The sequence below is a fragment of the Coregonus lavaretus genome (genome assembly GCF_964263955.1).
Source record: "Coregonus lavaretus genome assembly, chromosome: 38".
Lineage (NCBI taxonomy): Eukaryota > Metazoa > Chordata > Actinopteri > Salmoniformes > Salmonidae > Coregonus > Coregonus lavaretus.
The window spans coordinates 26390613-26412760 of NC_140025.1; the positions used below are offsets into that span (position 1 = coordinate 26390613).

The 22148-nt window shown below is 43.1% G+C and overlaps 1 protein-coding gene across 1 annotated transcript in view; it reads right to left on the reverse strand.

Moving 5' to 3' along the window:
• LOC311112389 (SLAM family member 5-like) overlaps positions 1–14748 on the reverse strand; it is a 56422-nt gene extending 41674 nt beyond the window's left edge. The window contains exon 1 of the mRNA XM_084155497.1: positions 14669–14748. Within this exon, the coding sequence (XP_084011623.1) occupies positions 14669–14738 (70 nt within the window). The 5' untranslated portion in view covers positions 14739–14748. The remainder of the gene's footprint in view (positions 1–14668) is intronic.
• Between the last annotated feature and the right edge of the window lie 7400 nt (positions 14749–22148).

The window sequence follows — 22148 nt, forward strand, 5'->3', positions numbered from 1 at the left end:
ATCTGATTGACTCTCCTGCGTATCCCGTGGTGCTGGGGCTTCCCTGGTTAAGCACCCATGATCCTACCATTGCGTGGCAACAGAGGGCTCTTATGGAGTGGTCTGCCCAGTGTGTAGGGAGATGTCTAGGTGTTTCCATAGGGGCAACATCGGTGGAGAGTCCGAACCAAGTGTCCGCAATGCACATTCCCCCTGAATATGAGGATTTAGCACTGGTTTTCAGCAAAACTAGGGCAACACGGTTGCCACCTCATAGACAGGGGGATTGTGCGATAGATCTCCAAACAGGAGCAGCACTTCCACGGAGCCGTGTGTATCCCCTGTCTCAAGAGGAGACCGCGGCTATGGAGACTTACATAGCCGAGTCCTTGGAACAGGGATACATACGGTCCTCCACTTCCCCGGTTTCCTCGAGTTTCTTCTTTGTGAAGAAGAAGGACGGGGGTTTGCGCCCGTGTATTGATTATCGTAGTATCAATCAGATCACGGTTAAGTACAGTTATCCTCTTCCTCTGATTGCGACTATGACAGAATCATTACGCGGAGCGCGGTTCTTCACAAAGTTGGATCTCAGGAGCGCGTACAATCTGGTGCGCATTAGGGAGGGAGATGAATGGAAAACAGCATTCAGCACCACCTCGGGTCATTACGAATATCTCGTCATGCCATACGCGTTAATGAATGCTCCTTCAGTCTTTCAATCCTTTGTGGACGAGATTTTCAGGGACATGCATGAGCAGGGTGTGGTAGTGTACATCGACAACATCCTAGTGTACTCTTCTACACGAGCCGAGCATGTAGCCCTGGTACGCAGAGTGTTGAAGAGGCTGTTGGAGCATGACTTGTATGTCAAGGCAGAGAAATGCTTGTTTTTCCAGGAGTCCATCTCCTTCTTGGGTTATCGATTGTCCGCGTCTGGTGTGAAGATAGAGGTTGACCGTGTGTCGGCCGTGCGTAATTGGCAAACTCCAACCACTGTAAAAGAGGTGCAGCAGTTTTTGGGTTTTGCTAATTACTACCGGAGATTTATCCGGGGTTTTGGACAGGTGGCAGCTCCCATTACGTCCCTGCTAAAGGGGGGTCCGGTGCGTTTGCAGTGGTCAGCTGAAGCGGACAGGGCATTTGTTAAACTGAAGGACCTGTTCACTTCGGCTCCGGTGCTGGCGCATCCGGATCCCGCTTTATCATTCCAAGTGGAGGTGGACACGTCAGAAGCCGGTATTGGGGTGGTTCTGTCGCAACGGTCCGGCACGCCACCTAAACTCCGCCCCTGTGCGTTCAATTCCAAGAAGCTCAGCCCGGCGGAGCGTAATTTTGACGTAGGGGACAGGGAGTTGTTAGCCGTGGTTCAGGCCCTAAAGGTGTGGAGGCATTGGCTTGAGGGGGCTCAACACCCTTTCCTCATTCTGACTGACCACCGTAACCAGGAGTGCATCCGGGCAGCTAGGAGACTAAACCCTCGTCAGGCTAGGTGGAACATGTTCCTAACCCGGTTTGTTTTTAAGATCACGTACATCCCAGGGTCCCAGAACGGTAAGGCAGATGCCCTGTCCCGGCGGTATGACACAGAGGAGAGGTCCATTGAGCCTACTCCCATACTGCCGGAGTCTTGTCTGGTGGCTCCGGTAGTGTGGGAGGTCGATACGGAGATCGAGAGGGCGTTACGTGCCGACCCTACTCCCCCCGAGTGTCCTGTGGGGCGGACGTACGTTCCGCTCGAGGTTCGTGACCGACTTATTTATTGGGCTCATACATCACCCTCCTCTGGACATCCAGGTATTGGCCGGACAGTGCACTGCCTTAGCGTGAAATACTGGTGGCCAACGTTAGCTAGGGATGTGAGAGTTTATGTCTCCTCCTGCTCGGTGTGCGCCCAGTGTAAGGCGCCTAGACACCTGCCCAGGGGAAAGTTACATCCCCTGCCCGTTCCACAACGACCATGGTCCCACCTCTCGGTGGATTTTGTGACCGACCTTCCCCCCTCCCAGGGGAATACCACCATTTTGTTCGTTGTGGATCGGTTTTCCAAGGCCTGTCGTCTCCTCCCAATGCCGGATCTCCCTACTGCCCTACAGACCGCTGAGGCCCTATTTACCCACGTTTTCCGGCACTATGGGGTTCCCGAGGATATAGTGTCTGACCGAGGTCCCCAGTTCACCTCCAGAGTCTGGGGGGCTTTCATGGAATGCTTGGGGGTCTCGGTGAGCCTTACCTCGGGTTACCACCCAGAGAGCAATGGGCAGGTAGAACGAGTCAACCAGGATGTGGGTAGGTTTCTGAGGTCCTATTGCCAGGGCCGGCCGGAGGAGTGGTCAAGGTATATCCCCTGGGCAGAGATGGCACAGAACTCTCTCCGCCACTCCTCCACCAATCTAACACCTTTCCAGTGTGTTTTAGGGTATCAGCCGGTTCTGGCACCATGGCACGAGAGCCAGATCGAGGCTCCTGCGGTGGATGAGTGGATTCGGCGCTCGGAGGAGACGTGGGACGCTGCACATGTCCATTTGCAGCGGGCCATCCGTCGACAGAAGGCGAGCGCCGATCGCCACCGCAGTGAGGGACCGGTATACGCACCGGGAGATCGAGTCTGGCTCTCCACTCGAAACCTGCCCCTCCGCCTGCCCTGCCGGAAGCTGGGTCGGCGGTTTATGGGGCCTTTTAAAGTCCTGAGAAGATTGAACGAGGTGTGTTACAGGTTACAACTGCCTATTGATTTTAAGAATATTAACCCCTCGTTCCATGTGTCTCTTCTCAGGCCGGTGGTAGCTGGTCCACTCCAAGAAGATGAGATAGGAGAGACCCCTCCGCCCCCATTGGACATCGAGGGGGCTCCGGCGTACAGGGTCCGGACCATCTTGGACTCGAGACGCCGGATGAGAGGTCTCCAGTATCTCGTGGAGTGGGAGGGGTACGGCCCAGAGGAACGGTGCTGGGTGCCTAGGAGGGACATCCTAGATCCATCCCTCCTGACTGAGTTCCACCGTGGTCATCCCACGCGCCCGGGTCCGCGTCCTCCTGGCCGTCCCCGAGGTCGGGGTCGGCGCACGGCTGGAGCCGCGCGTCAAGGGCGGGGGGTACTGTCACGGAATCTGCCGAGGCTGCTCCTCCTCCTTGTTCGGGCAGGCTTCGGCGTCCGTCGTCCCCGGAGTACTAGCTGCCACCGTTGAATGTTTCGATGTTCGTTTGGTTTGGTCTGTCTGTTACACCTGTGTCCGTTTGGTCTTGATTATGTGCCTTATAAGTTTCCTGTGGTTGTTTTCGTTAGTTGTGTGTTATTTTATTTCCTGTCTGTTGGTGGTATCCTGTGCAGTACTCCGGTATTGTTATTGTAACGCACTGTGTTGCGTTGTCGTTTTGCCTCCTCGTTAGAGGTACTTTATTTTGTACTGGTTGTACATTTAAGTAAAGTTTTGTTGACTTAGCTTATGCGTCCTGAGTCTGACTCCTCTCAACGCACCCACATCAACAGTGACACAAACGTGTTTGCTTATTTATTTGTTTAAGCAATGGCTTTTTTCTGGCCACTATTCCGAAAAGCCCAGCTCTGTGGAGTGTACGGCTTAAACTTCCAAGATTGATTGCTTGGAAATCATACAATGTGATTTTCTGGATTTTAGTTTTGGATTCTGTCTCTCACAGTTGAGGTGTACCTATGATGGAGATTGCAGACCTCTACATGCTTTGTGGGTGGGAAGGCCTGCAAATTCGGCAGTGTATCAAATACTTGTTGTCCCCACTGTACATAAAGTATAGTGGACATGATGTCATGAAAGTTATGTGATTGTTGTCAGTTATATAATGCCCTCATGGATTTCTGAATCCATAAAAGTGTGGATTAAATCTTAAAACGATCAACAAGTCCCCTGTAGCTCTGTTGGTAGAGCATGGTGCTTGCAACGCCAGGGTTGTGGGTTCATTTCCAATGGGGGGCCAGTATGAAAAATGTATGCACTCACTAACTGTAAGTCGCTCTGGATAAGAGCGTCTGCTAAATGACTAAAATGTAAGTGGTCCTATGGACAGATACTCCAATCTCCGCTGTGGAGCATTGCAGTTCCTTCAGGGTTATCTTTGGTTTCTTTGTTGCCTCTCTGATTAATGCCCTCCTTGCCTGGTCCGTGAGTTTTGGTGGGCAGCCCTCTCTTGGCAGGTTTGTTGTGATGCCATATTTTTCCATTTTTAAATAATGGATTTAATGGTGCTCCGTGGGATGTTAAAAGATTCTGATATTTTTTTATAACCCATCCCTGATCTGTGCTTCTCCACAACTTTGTCTCTGACCTGTTTGGTGCCATGGTCTTCATGGTGCCGCTTGCTTGGTGGTGCCCCTTGCTTACTGGTGTTGCAGACTCTGGGGCCTTTCAGAATGGTGTATATATACTGAGATCATGTGACAGATCATGTGACACTTAGATTGCACACAGGTGGACTTTATTTAACTAATTATGTGACTTCTGAAGGTAATTGGTTGCATCAGATCTTATTTAGGGGTTTCATAACAAAGGGGGTAAATACGTATGTACGCACCACTTTTCTGTTATTTATTTTGTAGAATTATTTGAAACAAGTTATTTTTTTCATTTCACTTCACCAATTTGGACTATTTTGTGTATGTCCATTACATGAAATCAAAATCAATTTAAATGACAGGTTGTAATGCAACAAAATAGGAATAACGCCAAGGTGGATGAATACTTTTGCAAGGCACTGTAAATAATAAGGTAGTTCTGTTTTTTATTTTTTATAAATTAGCAACATTTCTTAAAACCTGTTTTTGCTTCGTCGTCATTATGGGGTATTGTCTGTAGATAGATGAGGATTTGTATTTATTTAATACATTTTAGAATAAGGCTGTAACGTAACAAAATGTGGAAAAAGGGAAGTGTTCTGAATACTTTCCGTATGTACTGTATATCAATAACCCAGTATTAACAACCCAACCTTTCTCTTTTTAAAGAAAACAACCCAAGTGACCCAATGCCTGCAAGCCAGCAAATGGGTCATTCAAACAACCCAGCATTAAGCATGTACCATCCTTTTTTAGTTTAGAAAACAATCTCTCCGAAGAAGCGACAGTTACAGGGATGGTAAAAAAGGCTGGTAAAAACAGCTTGATTGCCATAGCATCATCAGGGCAACTGGGCAGAAGGGAGTTGTGCTTCAATTACAGCAATTCTGTGACATCTTTAATCGAGCCTCCCATTCTCCTTAATTTCTGGCTTCAACACATTACGGAAAGAGATTAACTGTATAGGAAGGAATCTCTGGAGACAGGTCGTCTGGATACTGGACAGCCAATAAATTCACAGATGCAAACAGATCATCATCTTTAGCAGACAACAACAGTTCTTGAGGGCTTGAACAAAAAAGGATTTTGCGATTTCGTTCATCCTCGTGAACCGGTGTTTGAGTTATGAGGTTGCAATATCAACAGCTTGTTATCTCTGGTATATCTTGGCAGGCATCATTCAAGACTAACTTTAAATTGTGTGCTGCGCAATGGACATATAATGCACAATGTCTCAGGAAAGACTGTCTGGGTTGGCAATACTCATTATAGAAAACAGTCGGGCCCGCAAACGGGACCTACGGGCTGTGGTGAAAACAATTGCACACAAAAAAGGAGGACTTCAGGACACCAGAGGAGTCTCAAGTTGGATATAATTTAATTTACCTGGAATAATTTACACATTTGTGTAGGGTATTAGCCAGACAACACCCGCTGAGTTTAACATTAAATAGTGGGTGAATTTATCCTCAAGCCGACTATTTGTTTTCCTCATTGTTAGGCTATTTGATATATATAATGTTGATAAAATGTTTATAAATAGCAGCTAAATGTGGTATATAGCTATTGTACTGTCCTCAAGGTGTATGCAACCATAATTTGACAGCCAGCCAAACTCATGTCAAGAACTGAACCAGAGTCAGGGATAGGCTTTCCATAAACCTCCAGTTTTATAGTTAAAACTGTAACAATACAGAAAAATGAAATTATTGGAGCAGCTCAGACTTAATGGCAATATAAATATGCAACGGAGTCTAACTGATGTTTCATAGTCGCATAGTGAACAATACAATACAATACTTGACCAACACTGTACATAGAAAACTTAGGTATTCTGCTTGAATATGGTTCTAAACAGGATTAGTATCTAAATAACATGTAAGCTAACTTAAGTGTGAAGAGAAATCACATGTAGAGAGAAGCTAGCTGCAAAACAGCACTTAACAAGCAGGCTAGGCTAGCGAGGGAATACTTGTAATCGATTTACTTAAAAACTCAGAATTAAAACATGACCTGCAGAAAATACAATACTAAAAGATGAACATCTTAGAATTTATTTGTACTAACAGGCAATGTTTTACGAAGGCTTAACAAGTAGGATGCAGAAGATAAACAGCAGTATTAAGTTGCTCTTTTCCAACAATGAGTCGAACTGCATAATTTTCTATTTCCTGTTTTACCACCAACAAAGAAGTAGCAAAGCATAGTACACTTTAGCTGCAGCTACATAAAACAGCCACTGGATGGCGCCAAATCAAAAGGCGCTTGGCCAAAAGAATAGAAGGCAGTCTGGTATCTGAAAGAGGCCACTATTAATTAACGCTACACACATACCTCAAAGACTAGCAAACCCTCAGTCTTCTTTGGCTAAAAGGAGTATGACCTCTGAGACGGGTCTCAGGAACTTCTTAGTGGTCCCCTGAGCAGTAATTTTGAGCTCCACTTTGCGCACCTTACTGTCACTGCTGGTGAAGGTGGAAGTGACCAGTGCCATGTGCCACTCCTTGCGGGTGACTCGATTGTCTTTTAAAAGCACTAGATCTCCCTCTTGTAGGTTGCGGTGAGCTTGGTTAGGTTTGTACAGGAACGCTGGTCCCATACTGGTGAGCTGAGAAGCGGGAACCGATCTTGAGGTGTGGTCGGCAGGATTGTGTTCTGTGGGCACGTAGTGCCGCTGCTTAGGGTGTGTTGATTGACGGATGTGTTGGACTCTGTTGTGCACATACACGTAGAAGCGTTTAGTCTCATTGTATATGTATCCCAAGACTACTTTACTGTCGCAGTAGAAGTTAACGATGTCTGGTTTGAGCTCTATTTCGTCTAGGATGAGCTCTGCCATTTCTACTGCCAACACTGCTCCAAATATGGAGTTGAGAGGGAGTTCTTAGTGTAAGTGTGTGGGATATGGAGCTGCTTCAGATCCTGTAGTGAGTCCCTCCATATTTCCCATTCTTTCAGCTTTTCTTCAGGGGGTGGTGAATCCCAGTCACAAGTGTCTGGGGAGAGTTCCTTCAGTATGGCTCTGCCCTGTATGGTTATTGGCGCTACCAGGCCGAGAGGGTCGAAGAGGCTGTTTACCATTGACAGGACTCCACGTCGTGTGGATGGTTTGCTGCTGACTGATACCCCAAAGGTGAAGGTGTGTGTTTCTATTTCCCAGCATAAACCAAGACTGCATTGCATGGGTGTGGTTTCTCCTCGGAGACCTAAATCTTTTACACCCTTGGCATGGTCTTCTGGGTAACTGCCTCCATCACAGTCGCACTGTTTGATGCAATCTTGTGCAGTCGTAGGTTTGACTCTGCAAGCGATGCTTGTGTTCTCCGTAGCAGGTCGATGGCCTCTGTGTTTGTGGGCAGAGACTTGAGCCCATCATCCACATAAAAATGTCTCTCCACGAACTATCAAGAGTCTGCTCCGTGGTCTTGCTCACAAAACCTATTGCATGTAACAAACAGCTACATGACCTACAGCATGGTCAAGCAAGTTAATGTTTCCGACATTTTCGGACTACTAAACAACTATTGATTTAGAACCACAGAGAGTTACCACAAGTCCCAAAGAAAACAGGCGATGCCTCCACTATTCCAGCATTTCAACTTCAACATTTCAAAATCATCTAATCACCTATTCTTAATCTAGTATAGTGACAACTAAAATATGCTTGCTGTTCTAGGCTGCCTGGCTAAAATGCTTGCTGACTAGCCTAACTAACTTTCATTGGCAACGATGAGCCTGGCCAGCTAGTTAACGTTAGTTTATAGGTCTACTACATCTAGCTAGCTACATGTTGAACTCCATCCTCTCAGGCCAGGAGCACAATGTATGAATTTATGGTTGGATCAGAATCGCTGTTATAATCATTGGCCAGTACTGAGAATTAGGCTAAGTTAAACCACAAGTCCTAATCTCTATCTCCATCCATGGCTAATTTAGGAAAGGGATGCTTTTAGCTAGCTAGCTAGCCACCGGAGGACAAATACACAAAGAGATGCAACAACTCAAGTTTTCTGTCAATGACGTTTGGCACCGAGACGAAAGACAGGCCTACATTATTTTGTTTCTGTTTTTGGTTATTCTTTTGGGGAAGATTGTCTTCCCTTGGCATCCATGAATACACGGCACCAAACATATTTTACAATCTGCAATGAATGAATTTCCAACTTTAATTAGGCTACCAAACAAGTAGGCCACTAATTAAACTATATATACAAAAGTATGTGGACACCCCTTCAAATTAGTGGATTCGGCTATTTCAGCCACACTCGTTGCTGACAGCTGTATAAAATCGAGCACACAGCCATGCAATCTCCATAGACAAACATTGGAAGTAAAATGGCCTTACTGAAGAGCTCAGTAACTTTCAACGTGTCACTGTCCTAGGGTGCCACCTTTCCAACAAGTAATTTCTGCCCTGCTAGAGCTGGCCCGGTTAACTGTAAGTGCTGTTATTGTGAAGTGGAAACGTCTAGGAGCAACAACGGCTCAGCTGTGAAGTAGTAGGCCACACAAGCTCACAGAACGGGACTAGCGAGTGCTGAAGCGCGTGCATGTAAAATGTGTCCTCGGTTGCAACACTCACTACCGAGTTCCAAACTACCTCTGGAAGCAACGTGAGCACAAGAACTGTTCGTCGGGAGCTTCATGAAATGGGTTTCCATTGCCGAGTAGCCGCACACAAGCCTAAGATCACAATGCGCAATGCCAAGCATCGGCTAGAGTGGTGTAAATCTCGCCGCCATTGGACTCTGGAGCAGTGGAAACGCGCTCTCTGGAATGATGAATCACGCTTCACCATCTGGCAGTCCGACGGACGAATCTGGGTTTGGCGGATGCCAGGAGAACACTATCTGCCCTAATGCATGGTGCCAACGGTAAAATTTGTTGGAGGAGGAATAATGGTCTGGAGCTGTTTTTCGTGGTATGAGCTAGACCCCTTAGTTCCAGAGAAAGGAGATCTTAAACTACAGCATACAATTAAATTCTAGACAATTCTGTGCTTCCAACTTTGTGGCAACAGTGTGGGGAAGGCCCTTTCCTGTTTGAACATGACAATGCCCCCGTGCACAAAGCGAGGTCCATACAGAAATGATTTGTTGAGATTGGTGTGGAAGAACTTGACTGGACTGCACAGAGCCCTGACCTCAACTCCACCGAACACCTTTGGGATGAATTGGAACGCCGACTGCGAGCCAGTATCAGTGCACAACCTCACTATTGCTCTTGTGACTAAATGGAAATAAGTCCCTGCAGAAATATTCCAACATCTAGTGGAAAGCCTTCCCAGAATAGTGGAGGCTGTTAAAGCGGCAAAGGGGGGACCAACTCCATATTAATGCCCATGATTTTGGAAGGAAATGTTTGACGAGCAGGTGTCTACATACGTTTGGTTATTTAGTGTAGCTCTTATTTGTATTTGTATTTATTATGGATCCCCATTAGCTGCTGCCAAGGTAGCAGATCCTCTTCTTGGGGTCCAGCAAAATTAAGGCAGTTATACATTTTAAAAACATTACATTACATTCATAACAGATTTCACATCATATTAAGTGTGTGCCCTCAGGCCTCTACTCTACTACCACATATCTTTAACACAAAATCCATGTGTACATGTGTGTATAATGCTTATGGTATCTTGTGTTTGTATGCATGTGTCTATGTTTGTGTTGCTTCACAGTCCCCCCTGTTCGATAAGGTGCATTTTTATCTGTATTTTTTTAATCTAATTTTGCTGCTGGCATGAGTTACTTGATGTGGAATAGAGTTCCATGTAGTCATGGCTCTATGTAGTTATGTGCGCCTCCCATAGTCTGATCTGGACTTGGGGACTGTGAAGGGACCTCTGTTGGCATTTCTTGTGGGGTATGCATCGGTGTTCGAGCTGTGCCCCAGTAATTCAGGCTCTGTTGTAGCCGGCCGCAACCGGGAGACCAATGGGGTGGCGCACAATTAGCCCAGCGTCGTCCAGGGTAGGGGAGGGAATGGCAGGCAGGGAGGTAGCTCAGTTGATAGAGCATGGCGTTTGCAACGCCAGGGTTGTGGGTTCGTTTCCCACGGGGGGCCAGTATGAAAATAATAATGTATGCACTAACTGTAAGTTGCTCTGGATAAGAGCGTCAGCTAAATGACGTAAATGTAATTCAAACAGACAGCTCGGTGCATTCAACATGTCAATACCGCTCACAAATACACGTAGTGATGAAGTCAATCTCTCCTCCACTTTGAGCCAGGAGAGATTGATTTGCATATTATTAATGTTAGCTCTCTGTGTACATCCAAGGGCCAGCCGTGCTGCCCTGTTCTGAGCCAATTGCAATTTTCCTAAGTCCCTCTTTGTGGCACCTGACCACACAACTGAACAGTAGTCCAGGTGCGACAAAACTAAGGCCTGTAGGACCTTCCTTGTTGATAGTGCTGTTAAGAATGCAGAGCAGCGCTTTATTATAGACAGACTTCTCTCCATCCTAGCTACTGTTGTATCAATATGTTTTGACTATGACAGTTTACAATCCAGGGTTACTCCAAGCAATTTAGTCTCCTCAACTTGCTCAATTTCCAAATTAATCATTACAAGATTTAGTTGAGGTTTAGTGAATGATTTGTCCCAAATAAAATGATTTTAGTTTTTGAAATATTTAGGGCTAACTTATTCCTTGCCGCCCATTCTGAAACTAACTGCAGCTCTTTGTTAAGTGTTGCTGTCATTTCAGTCGCTGTGGTAGCTGACGTGTATACTGTTGAGTCATCCGCATACATAGACACACTGGCTTTACTCAAAGCCAGTGGCATGTCGTTAGTAAAGATTTTAAAAAGTAAGGGGCCTAGACAGCTGCCCTGGGGAATTCCTGATTCTACCTGGATTTTGTTAGAGAGGCTTCCATTAAAGAACACCCTCTGTGTCCTGTTAGACAGGTAACTCTTTATCCACAATATAGCAGGGGGTGTAAAGCCATAACACATCAGTTTTCCAGCAACAGACTGTGATCAATAATGTCAAAACAGCCCCCACAATCTTTTTATCATCAATTTCTCTCAGCCAATCATCAGTCATTTGTGTAAGTGCTTGATGAATGTCCTTACCTGTAAGCGTGCTGAAAGTCTGTTGTCAATTTGTTTACTGTAAAATAGCATTTTATCTGGTCAAAGTTGACTAAGGGTTGGTAACAGGCTGATTGGTTGGTTATTTGAGCCAGTTAAGGGGGCTTTACTATTCTTAGGCATGGGGAATAACTTTTGCTTCCCTCCAGGCCTGAGGGCACACACTTTCTAGTAGGCTTAAATTGAATATATATATGGCTAATAGGAGTGGCAATATTGTCCGCTATTATCCTCAGTAATTTTCCATCAAAGTTGTCAGACCCCGTAGGCTTGTCATTGTTGATCGACAATAATAAAATGTTTCACCTCTTTCACACTTACTTTATGGAATTCAAAATTACAATGCTTGTCTTTCATAATTTGGTCAGATATACTTGGATGTGTAGTGCTAATCTTGCCAATTAAAAAATCATTAAAGTAGTTGGCAATATCAGTTGGTTTTGTGATGAATGAGTTTGCTTTTTTGGCCAAAATTGTATTTAAGGTGCTCCAAAGCTTTTTACTATCATTCTTTATGTCATTTGTCTTTGTTTCATATTGTAGTTTCTTCTTCTTTTTATTCAGTTTAGTCACATGATTTCTCAATTTGCAGTATGTTTGCCAATCGGTTGTACAGCCAGACCTATTTGCCATCTCATTTGCTCATTAGCAAATTTAGGCATGACATGCCAGCAACCATACAATTTTTCAATTCCTCATCAATCCACGGGGATTTAACCGTTTTTATAGTCATTTTCGTAATGGGTGCACGCTTATTAGTAAATGGGATAAGCAATTTCATAAATGTGTCAAGTGCAGCGTCTGGTTGCTCGTCATTACACACCACGGACAAACAAATATTCTTCACATTAACAACATAGGAATCACTACAAAACATATTATATGACCTATTGTACACAATATTAGGCCCAGCCTTTCGAACTTTGGTTTTCGTAGATATGGCTACTATATTGTGATCACTACATCCGATGGATCTGGATACTGTTTTCAATTATTACTTTTTTGCATTAGTAAAGATATGATCAATACATGTTGATTATTTCATTCCTGTACTGTTTGTAACTACCCTGGTGGGTTGATTGATAACCTGAACCAGGTTGCTGGCACTAGTTACAGTTTGAAGCTTTCTCAAGAGTAGGCAGCCTGATGAAAGCCAGTCAGTATTTAAATCACCCAGAAAGTATACCTCTCTATTGATATCACATTCTGTACATTATCAGGCATTTCACACATGTTATCCAGATACTGACTGTTAGCACTTGGTGGTCTATAGAAGCTTCCCACCAGAATGGGCTTTAGGTGAGGCAGGTGAACCTGTAGCCATATTACTTCAACAGTATTTAACATGAGGTCCTCTCTAAGCTTTACAGGAATGTAGTTCTGAATATACACTGCAACATCGCTCCCGTTGGCATTTCCGTCTTTTCTGTAAATGTTATAACCTTGTATTGCTACCACTGTATCATCAAATGTATTATCTAAGTGAGTTTCAGAGATTGTCAGAATATGAATGTCATCTGTTACTAGCAAATTATTGATTTCATGAACCTTGTTTCTTAAGGTACATATGTTAACGTGGGCTATTTTAAAACCTTTTCTGGGATGCTTGATTATTTTTCTTGCTTTACTGGGAAGCTTAGCAGAGGTATACATACTCAGGTTATTTTTATTAGTGCAGGGTGAGCTGCACACAGTGGACTTCCTACTAGGGCACACCACCTCAGTGCTAACAGTATTACTCTGGTTCATAAGCATATGATTACTGCATACAATAGCTGTAAGATCAGCAGAGGCATTCCGGGCAGTAAGAGGGACATAAATTAGGTAATTTCATTGTGTCTTCTAACGCCCCTAGGATGATGTACATTTGCTGAACATTATGACAACTCAGCGACACAGTGGTAGGGATTAAATGAGTTGGACTTGAGTCATTGATAAGTCATTGTCTCAACGTGCCTTATAATGCTGTGAAAGGATCCAGGAACCCAAATGATTTGGGTGGATCTCATCCTCCTTATAATATGAGCTTTCTTTCCAGAAGGTATCAAAATTGTCAATAAATGTTACACCGACAGAGCTGCAATAGTCTCGTAGCCAGTTATGGAGGGCTAAAAGTCTGCTGAACCGTTCATGCCACGATTTAGGGAGGGCAGAGGGGCAGATATTATGGGGCGTTTGTTGGTGTCAAGTAGAAACCCAATCAGTTCTTTAAAATCCATGTTCAGCTGTTCTGAGCTGCCCTTCATAATGTCATTTGACCCCACATGAACCATGACAGTATCAATGCTCTTGAATGTCTTCATTCTCAGTTAAGATGTTCAAGTGAGACACTTACACCCTAAAAAACCCAGCTTTGTTGTCCCACACAATGAAATTAATATTGAGACACAGAGCAGCATGACCAGAGGAACATCACACTTGTGATGGGCTGACCAGTGACCACATAATCACAGGAAACCACCAACATTTCCTGTTTATAGGGGAACAATCTAACGTCCCATTCGAATGTAGCTTAAATACCACTGAGTTTGAATGTTCATTTTACCTAATGACTTTTAGATATTGATATCCATGAAAGGATTTCTTCATTTTGGGGTTGAAGCCATGTCCATTGTCCTTCAATGATTCAACATGGTTGAGGGAATTCCCAAGTCCCAACACCATACAGGTGCATGTTTTATCACATCCATAGTGTTTAGGCACTGTGAGCCTAAACACAATGAGCCTGTAAGCTCTGTCAATTTGCAAAAATGCAAATAGAAAGGCAAATGAGTTTCAAATGACTTGATACAGTCTGTCTCAGATAATTATAAAAGGTTGTCAGCCTGTTGTTTCCAAAATCTTATTAATCTTTCATATAAGTTAATATATGAATCAAAGTATTGGCATTCTCTGTAGTTGCTGTATAGATTGCAAACTTTTATAGCCTACACCTCTTTCTTCGCATGAAAGAGCTCTGTTTTAGAATCTACACTCTGTCATTATCTATCCCTTACTGTAAATATTTGTCTAATGACAGGATACAGGAGGATATGAGAGGAATGTTATTTTAAAATGAGTCTTAGCGATTGGTTACACACTGGGGGGAGAGGGGGTTGGGAATGCAGTTAGGGAAAGTCGTATTCGGTCTGTGCTCCACGCACTGCGACTGCTAGTCTAGGCTCCCTTGTCAGGAGACACAGCAAACATGCAAAAATAGATAATGTTTAGGCTACTTACCTATCATCTCCCACATACACTTTTAGTTAGTGCAGCAAATCAGTAACAACAAAATAAACATACCATCAATGACAAAATATAGCAGCATGAACATCAGTCTGGCAATCCTTCTCCATCCGAACAAATGATTCATTGCTCTAAGGCTTGAGCTGTTCAGTGGTGTGCACTGCGAAGAACAGTAAAGTTATAGAGAGAATAGACTCAACCAGACCAGCTGCCCTCTGTGGTGTATCATTACGCCGATTCTGTTAGTAGTTCTGATGCGGTTAGTAGATTTGTTGTGTAGTGATGAACCAGAGTGTACTGTAGGTTGTTAAAGACTGCCTTCTAGTGGAGAAATTAGAGAATTTCACTGTTTTTTTTGGGGGGGTCATTTAGCAGACACTCTTATCCAGAGCGATTTACAGTTAGTGAGTGCATACATTTTCATACTGGCCCCCCGTGGGAGACGAACCCACAACCCTGGCGTTGCAAGCGCCATGCTCCGTGAACTGTGAACTGTTTGCAGTTTGCATCATCTTGTATGGTAGCCTTCTATGTTCTATTATGGTAGGTATATACACTGAGTGTACAAAACATTAGGAAAACCTGCTCTTTCCATGACATAGACTGACCAGGTGAATCCAGGTGAAAGCTATAATCCCTTATTGATGTCATGGTCACCTGTTAAATCCACTTCAATCAGTGTAGATGAAGGGGAGGAGACAAGACAGGATTTTTAAGCCTTGAGACATGGATTGTGTATGTGTGTTATTCAGAGGGTGATTGGGTAAGACAAACTATTTAAGTGCCTTTGAACAGGGTATGGCAGTAGGTGCCAGGCACACTGGTTTGAGTGTGTCAAGAACTACAATGCAGCTGTGTCTTTCTGGGTAAGTCTCTTAGAGCTTCGCACACCTGGATGTACAATATTTGCACATTATTCTTATTCTTAAAGCTCTGTCAAATTTGTTGTTGATCATTGCTAGTCAGCCTTTTTCAAGTCTTGCCATAGATTTTCAAGCTGATTTAAGTCAAAACTGTAACTAGGCCACTCAGGAACATGTTGTCTTGGTAAGCAACTCCAGTGTATATTTGGCTTTTTGTTTTAGGTTATTGTCCTGCTGAAAGGTGAGTTTGTCTCCCATTCTGTTGGAAATCAGACAGAATCAGGTTGTCCTCTAAGATTTTGCCTGTGCTTAGCTCTATTCCATTTATATTTATCTTAAAAAACTCCCAAGACCTTGCCGATAACAAGCATAACCATGGCATGAGGTAGCCACCATCATGCTTGAAAATATAAAAAGTGGTACTCAGTGATGTATTGTGTTGGATTTGCCTCAAACAACGCCTTGCATTCAGGACATAAAGTTAATTTGCCAAATGTTTTGTTTTCTTTAGTGCCTTATTGCAACAGGATGCATGTTTTGAAATGTTTTTATTTATTTTGTAATGGCTTCCTTCTTTTCACTCTGTCATTTATTTTAGTATTGTGGATTAACTCCAATGTTGTTGATCCATCCTCAGTTTTTTCCTATCACAGCCATTAAACTCTGTAACTGTTTTAAAGTCACCATTGTCCTCATGGTGAAATCCCTGAGTGGTTTCCTTCCTCTCTGGCAACTGAGTTAAGAAGGATGTCTGTATCTTTGCAGTGACTGGGTGTATTGATACACCATCCAAAGTGTAATTAATAACTTCACCATGCTCAAAGGGATATATTAATTGTTAGTTTTTTGTATTTTGACCCATCTACCAATAGGTGGCCTTCTTTGTGAGACATTACAAAACCTCCCTGGTCTTTGTGGTTGAATCTGTGTTTGAAATTCACTGCTCGACTGAGGGACCTTACAGATAATTGTATGTGTGGGGTACAGAGATGAGGTAGTCATTCAAAAATCATGTTAAACACTATTATTGCACATTATTGCAACTTATTATGTGACTTGTTAAGCACATTATTTTGTCCTGAACGTATTTAGGCTTGCAATAACAAAGGGGTTGAATACTTAATGACTTAAGACATTTCAGTTTTAAATGTTTAATTAATTTGTAAAAATGTCTAAAAACATTCCACTTTGACATTATGGGGTGTTGTGTGTAGGCCAGTGACACAAAATCTCAATTTAATCAATTTTAAATTCAGGCTGTAACACAACAAAATGTGGAAAAAGTCAAGGGGTGTGAATACTTTCTGAAGGAAATGTATATACAGTGCCTTCGGAAAGTATTCAGACCCCTTCACTTTTTCCACATTTTGTTATGTTACAGCCTTATTCTAAAATGGATTAAATAGTTTTTTTCCCTTCATCAATCTACACCCAATACCCCATAATGACAAAGTGAAAGCAGGTTTTAGATTTTAAAAAACAAACAGAAATACCTTATTTACGGTATTCAGACCCATTGTTATGAGACTCGAAATTGAGCTCAGGTGCATCCTGTTTCCATTGATCATCCTTGAGATGTTTCTACAACTTGATTGGAGTCCTCCTGTGGTAATTTCAATTGATTGGACATGATTTGGAAAGGCACTGTCTATATAAAGGTCCCACAGTTGATAGTGCATGTCAGAACAAAAACCAAGCCATGAGGTCACAGATCTGGGGAAGGGTATCAAAAAATGTCTTCAGCATTGAAGGTCCCCAAGAACACAATGGCCTCCATCATTCTTAAATGGAAAAAGACTGGACCCACCCAGACTCTTCCTAGAGCTGGCCACCCGACCAAACTGAGCAATCGGGGGAGAAGGGCCTTAGTCAGGGAGGTGACCAAGAACCTGATGGTCGCTCTGACAGAGCTCCAGAGTTCCTCTGTGGAGATGGGAGAACCTTCCAGAAGGACAACCATCTCTGCAGCACTCCACCAATCAGGCCTTTATGGTAGTGGCCAGACGGAAGCCACTCCACAGAAAAGAATGGGAGAAACTCCCCAAATACAGGTGTGCCAAGCTTATAGCGTCATACCCAAGAAGACTCAAGGCTGTAATTGCTACCAAAGGTAATTTAACAAAGTACTGAGTAAAGGGTTTGAATTGTGTGTAGATTGATGCGGGAAAAAAAAACTATTTCATCAATTTTAGAATAAGGATGTAACGTAACAAAATGTAGAAAAAGTCAAGGGGTCTGACTTTCCGAATGCACTAGGGTTTCATTCAAGCTTGGGTTCTAAAGACACTGTATGTCATGTACTGTATTTGTTTTCCCCCCACACAACTCCACAACAAAGATGTGAGGCATGGAGGAAGATACTATCCTGTTATCCCAGCAGCAGCCTTGGTGGTGTTCCCAATAATCTTTGCAGTGTTCTTCACCATAAGGAGATGACAACAAAGATAAGATACATTTACTATAATACAGTTCACTTATCCTGTATGTGTCCCTCAAAAAGAGCTGTATCTGTCTAACCGATTCTGTGTGCATTCATTCTCTCACTTCATAATCTCCAGAGAATCTTTGAATGTTGATGAATGGTGGATGACCAATCAATCCTTTGAAAAGCAGAGAGCAAAGTTAGTGAGAGAAAGTAGGTTGGTTGAAATTTTAAACCAATGGGCAACACAACGCTGCTTGGAAGAGTCTTTGTAATCTCCCTGATTTGAGGCTGGGCTGCAGGTGACTGAACAAAGAAAAGGTACCTCAGGAATACGTTTGGGAGGAGCAGCCAGATTGTGGGAGGGTTGGGGGCCTGTGTGGGGTAACCAGAGATCTGTGTGGGTGTGTTGCATCAGCTAACTCAGCCAGGTGAAACCTAGAAGATTTTACTTGTTAGGGGTGGGTAGAATAAACAAGCTGTGTGGTGGGTTGAAATGTCCCTTGGCAAATAGCTCATCAACTGCTTTAACGTTTAAATGAATCAGTTACCTTGGCCACAATCAGACATACAGTGCTGAATGTACCATCAACATCATTTTGCATATAACTGTACTGGTCTCTCTAATTCCCTTCATAAGTTAACTTGCTGTATGTTGCAACACAGTAAAAGTAGCATTGTGTATTATTGATTAGCTGTATTACTTGCCATACTGTAGAAATAACTGTTGTAAAGAAAGGTACATCCCAAAATGTGTAATTTTTTATTTCATAAAGACACTTTGAAAAAAAAAAAAAAATGTCAGTAGGTTGTTGTGGTTGATCTCATGTACTTACATTGAATAGGATATCAAGGTGTTTTGACACTTGAATAGGTTATTCCGGTGTATCTCTAGATCAGGATTCCCCAAACTTGGTCCCACATAACCCCCAGGGTGCAGGTTTTGTTTTTTGCCCAGGCACTACACAGCTGATTAAAAGAATCAAAGCTTGATGATGAGCTGTGTAGTGCTAGGGAAGAAACCAAAACATGAACCTGAGTTTGGGAAACCCGGCTCTAGATGACAGATTGATAAAGCCATCACCTGCTGCTTATCTATTGCATCATATTTTCAAACAGCCTATGAAGTATGATGCAATAGATAGAAAGGAAAACTGCCTGAAGGCCAGGGTATCAGGCCAGGATATTATGTACATTTACAATGAAGGTTACTGAATGTGTATGTCCATTAGAGAGAATGGTAGTTCATCTGTCAAGACAAATAAATGCAGTTCAAAAGAAAATGCTATATAAAGTGCAGCTGCTACATCTTTCAATACTGTGGTGGAGTAAATAGCACTGTATTTGAAAGTTATTTCGGATGTTGCCTCTATCAGATCAGGGTGGCATGTCTTCTTCTATGACCATGGTGTGGTCCTGATAGAAATATGCTGTATAGAACATACTGTACAGACACCATCTGTACATCACTCTGCAAGGTTCTTTGAATAAGGCCCTGAAGTTAGTCTCAAAACAACACCCACAAACAGAGAGAGCGTGGGAGCCTTGTGGTTGCTTTAGCTCAAGTAAAACTACACAAATACATGTTTCAAAATGAACGAGTGTCAACATACATGGATTCCATCAACCACCACAACACCACCATATTGTCTGTGTGTGTGTGTGTGTTAGTGTGTGTGTGTGTGCACATACGCTTCTCTATCGCCATCTATGTCAGCGTGTGGTTATCACTTATTTGTTCTCTCTGAGGTCAGTAGCCTACATGGGTCAGTCGCTCTCATTCTCCTTATAGGGAGAAGTGGTACCTTCCTCTATCTCTGCACAGCTTCTCTATAGCAAGAGAGCTGACACCACAAACCATGCTCTCAGTCCCCTGCACCCACATTTAGCAGACACTCTTATCAAGAGTGACTTACAATAAGTGCATTCAACAAAGACAGACATACAATGAAAGAGAGAGAGAGAGAGAGAGAGAGAGAGAGAGAGAGAGAGAGAGAGAGAGAGAGAGTCAGAGAGAGAGAGAGAGAGTCAGATAGAGAGAGAGAGAGAGAGAGAGAGTCAGAGAGAGAGAGAGAGAGAGTCAGAGAGAGAGAGAGAGAGAGAGAGTCAGATAGAGAGAGAGAGAGAGAGAGAGAGAGAGAGAGAGAGAGAGAGAGAGAGAGAGAGAGAGAGAGAGAGAGAGAGAGAGAGAGAGAGAGAGAGAGAGAGAGAGAGAGAGAGAGAGAGAGAGAGAGAGAGAGAGAGAGAGAGCTCCATCAGTAAGGTAATACAGAGTGCAGTAGGAAACGTTGCTAAATGGAGACACAATCATGATCGTTCAAAAATGCATGAACCATTGGAAAACATTTTAAAGTGCTTGAATCGTGTGGTAATAATGATTTGCCAGGCTTAGCCACAACTGGAAAGTGTGGTTGCCATGCACAGACAGGAGGGCAAGAGAGACGGGTTCTGGGTGTTTGAGATGTGTTCAGGTTTAACACTATCTTCTACTTGCTGTGACATACACAACCACAAGCTCACCAATAGCATCTTACTTGGATTAAATGCTCATAAGATCATTTGAAGATACAAGGGGTATGATGAATTATGTTTATTTCTCTTTATGAAGACGTGTAGTCAGGGTCTCTGTCTCTAAGCTAGACAGGATGTGGTGGGGCTGTAGAGAAACAGAGATGATAGAAAACAGAGGCAGGGAGAAATACACCATCTCTGACTGATATCATCAACCACACGGCCAAGGTGACAAGCACCAAAAACCTGTTCAGACTAGATTAATTGAAAGTGTTAAAATGTGGGATTCATACTAGAGCTAATGCCAAATAAAGTAGTGTTTATTGTATAGAGTTTGACCTTTTGAGGATATGGTAAGTGCTTTATTTGTCTCTTCCCCATAGTGGAGTCTTAGTAAAGATTAGGGACGGCTGCAGTGCGAAACTGCACTGTAAAAATAGAAAGTCTAAAAACAGCATGGTTTTGTAACGAAACCATGGAAAGTAGTGCACCTAATCAAAAATCGAATCAAATCAAATTTTATTGGTTGCATACACATATTTTGCAGATGTTATCGCAGGTGCAGTGAAATGCTTATGTTTCTAGCTCCAAAAGAGCAATACTGTAGGTAGCCTGGTGGTTTGGAGCGAAGGGAAAAATCTGTAATTCTTCCCTTGAGCAAGGCAAGTTACTGTAATTGCTCCAGGGTCGCCATCAATATTGGCTGATCCCTTGCCGTGACCCCCACTCTCTGAGGGGAGTGGGATATGCAACAAAACACATTCCCATTTCACACCTCACACTTGTACAGGTTACCCACTTGTGCATATAGTGTAACATGACTATATAAGTACCCCGTAATTAGAACAATACACACAAATCCCAAAAATAAAAAAGAAAGAAATTAAGAAATATCAGAACAAGCAATGTCAGAGTCTGGAATAAAAATTCTGTATATTTAGTGTAGTTTTTTCTATAAAGGATAACTTTTTTAATGTTTCACTATTTTTATTTTTATGAAATTCACTGAGGAGGATGGTCCTCCTGTTCCTCCTTTGTGGAGCCTCCACTGGGAGGTTGACCTGCAAGAATGTGGGATTTCTTCTTCTTCTTCTTCAGCTTCTTCTTCTTCTTCGGTATTTGGTTGGTGGGTCGCATCCAATTTTTAGGTGCATACACCGCCACCTACTGTACTGGTGTGTGAGGCTATTCACCACCTACCTACATTATATTATTTTCTACGATAATACAAAATTAGTAAAAATAAAAAGGAAAATTGCCCTGACAACTATTAGCCCTCTCTAAAAACGACACCACCCATTCCACTATTTAACCAGTCCTACTCCAGACCAACGATCTGAGAGGACATATCACTACCACTCAACACCCCCTGCAGCTGTTCTGCAATAAATCCTCACAATCCCAAGTACTTCTCTGCCGCTGCCACCACAACCTCTATTTTCTGTGACCATTTCTGCAGTACAATTGACAACCATGGCAATGAATGCTAAAAAGCCAACCTTTTGACCTCTTATTCAATATAAGTCTCATGATTACCCTGCATTAACAGAAAGGAAAACGCTTTACACTGCAGCTCATGCTCCCAGGTGATATTTATTTATTACAATGTTTCAACACTTAGGTCTCCATCAGGCATCCATATCCCAGGTGGTAAAAAATATATAACATAGGTTCACAATATTAACATTCAATGTATCAAAATATATGATCATACACAAGGAATGTGATCAATATTTACAGT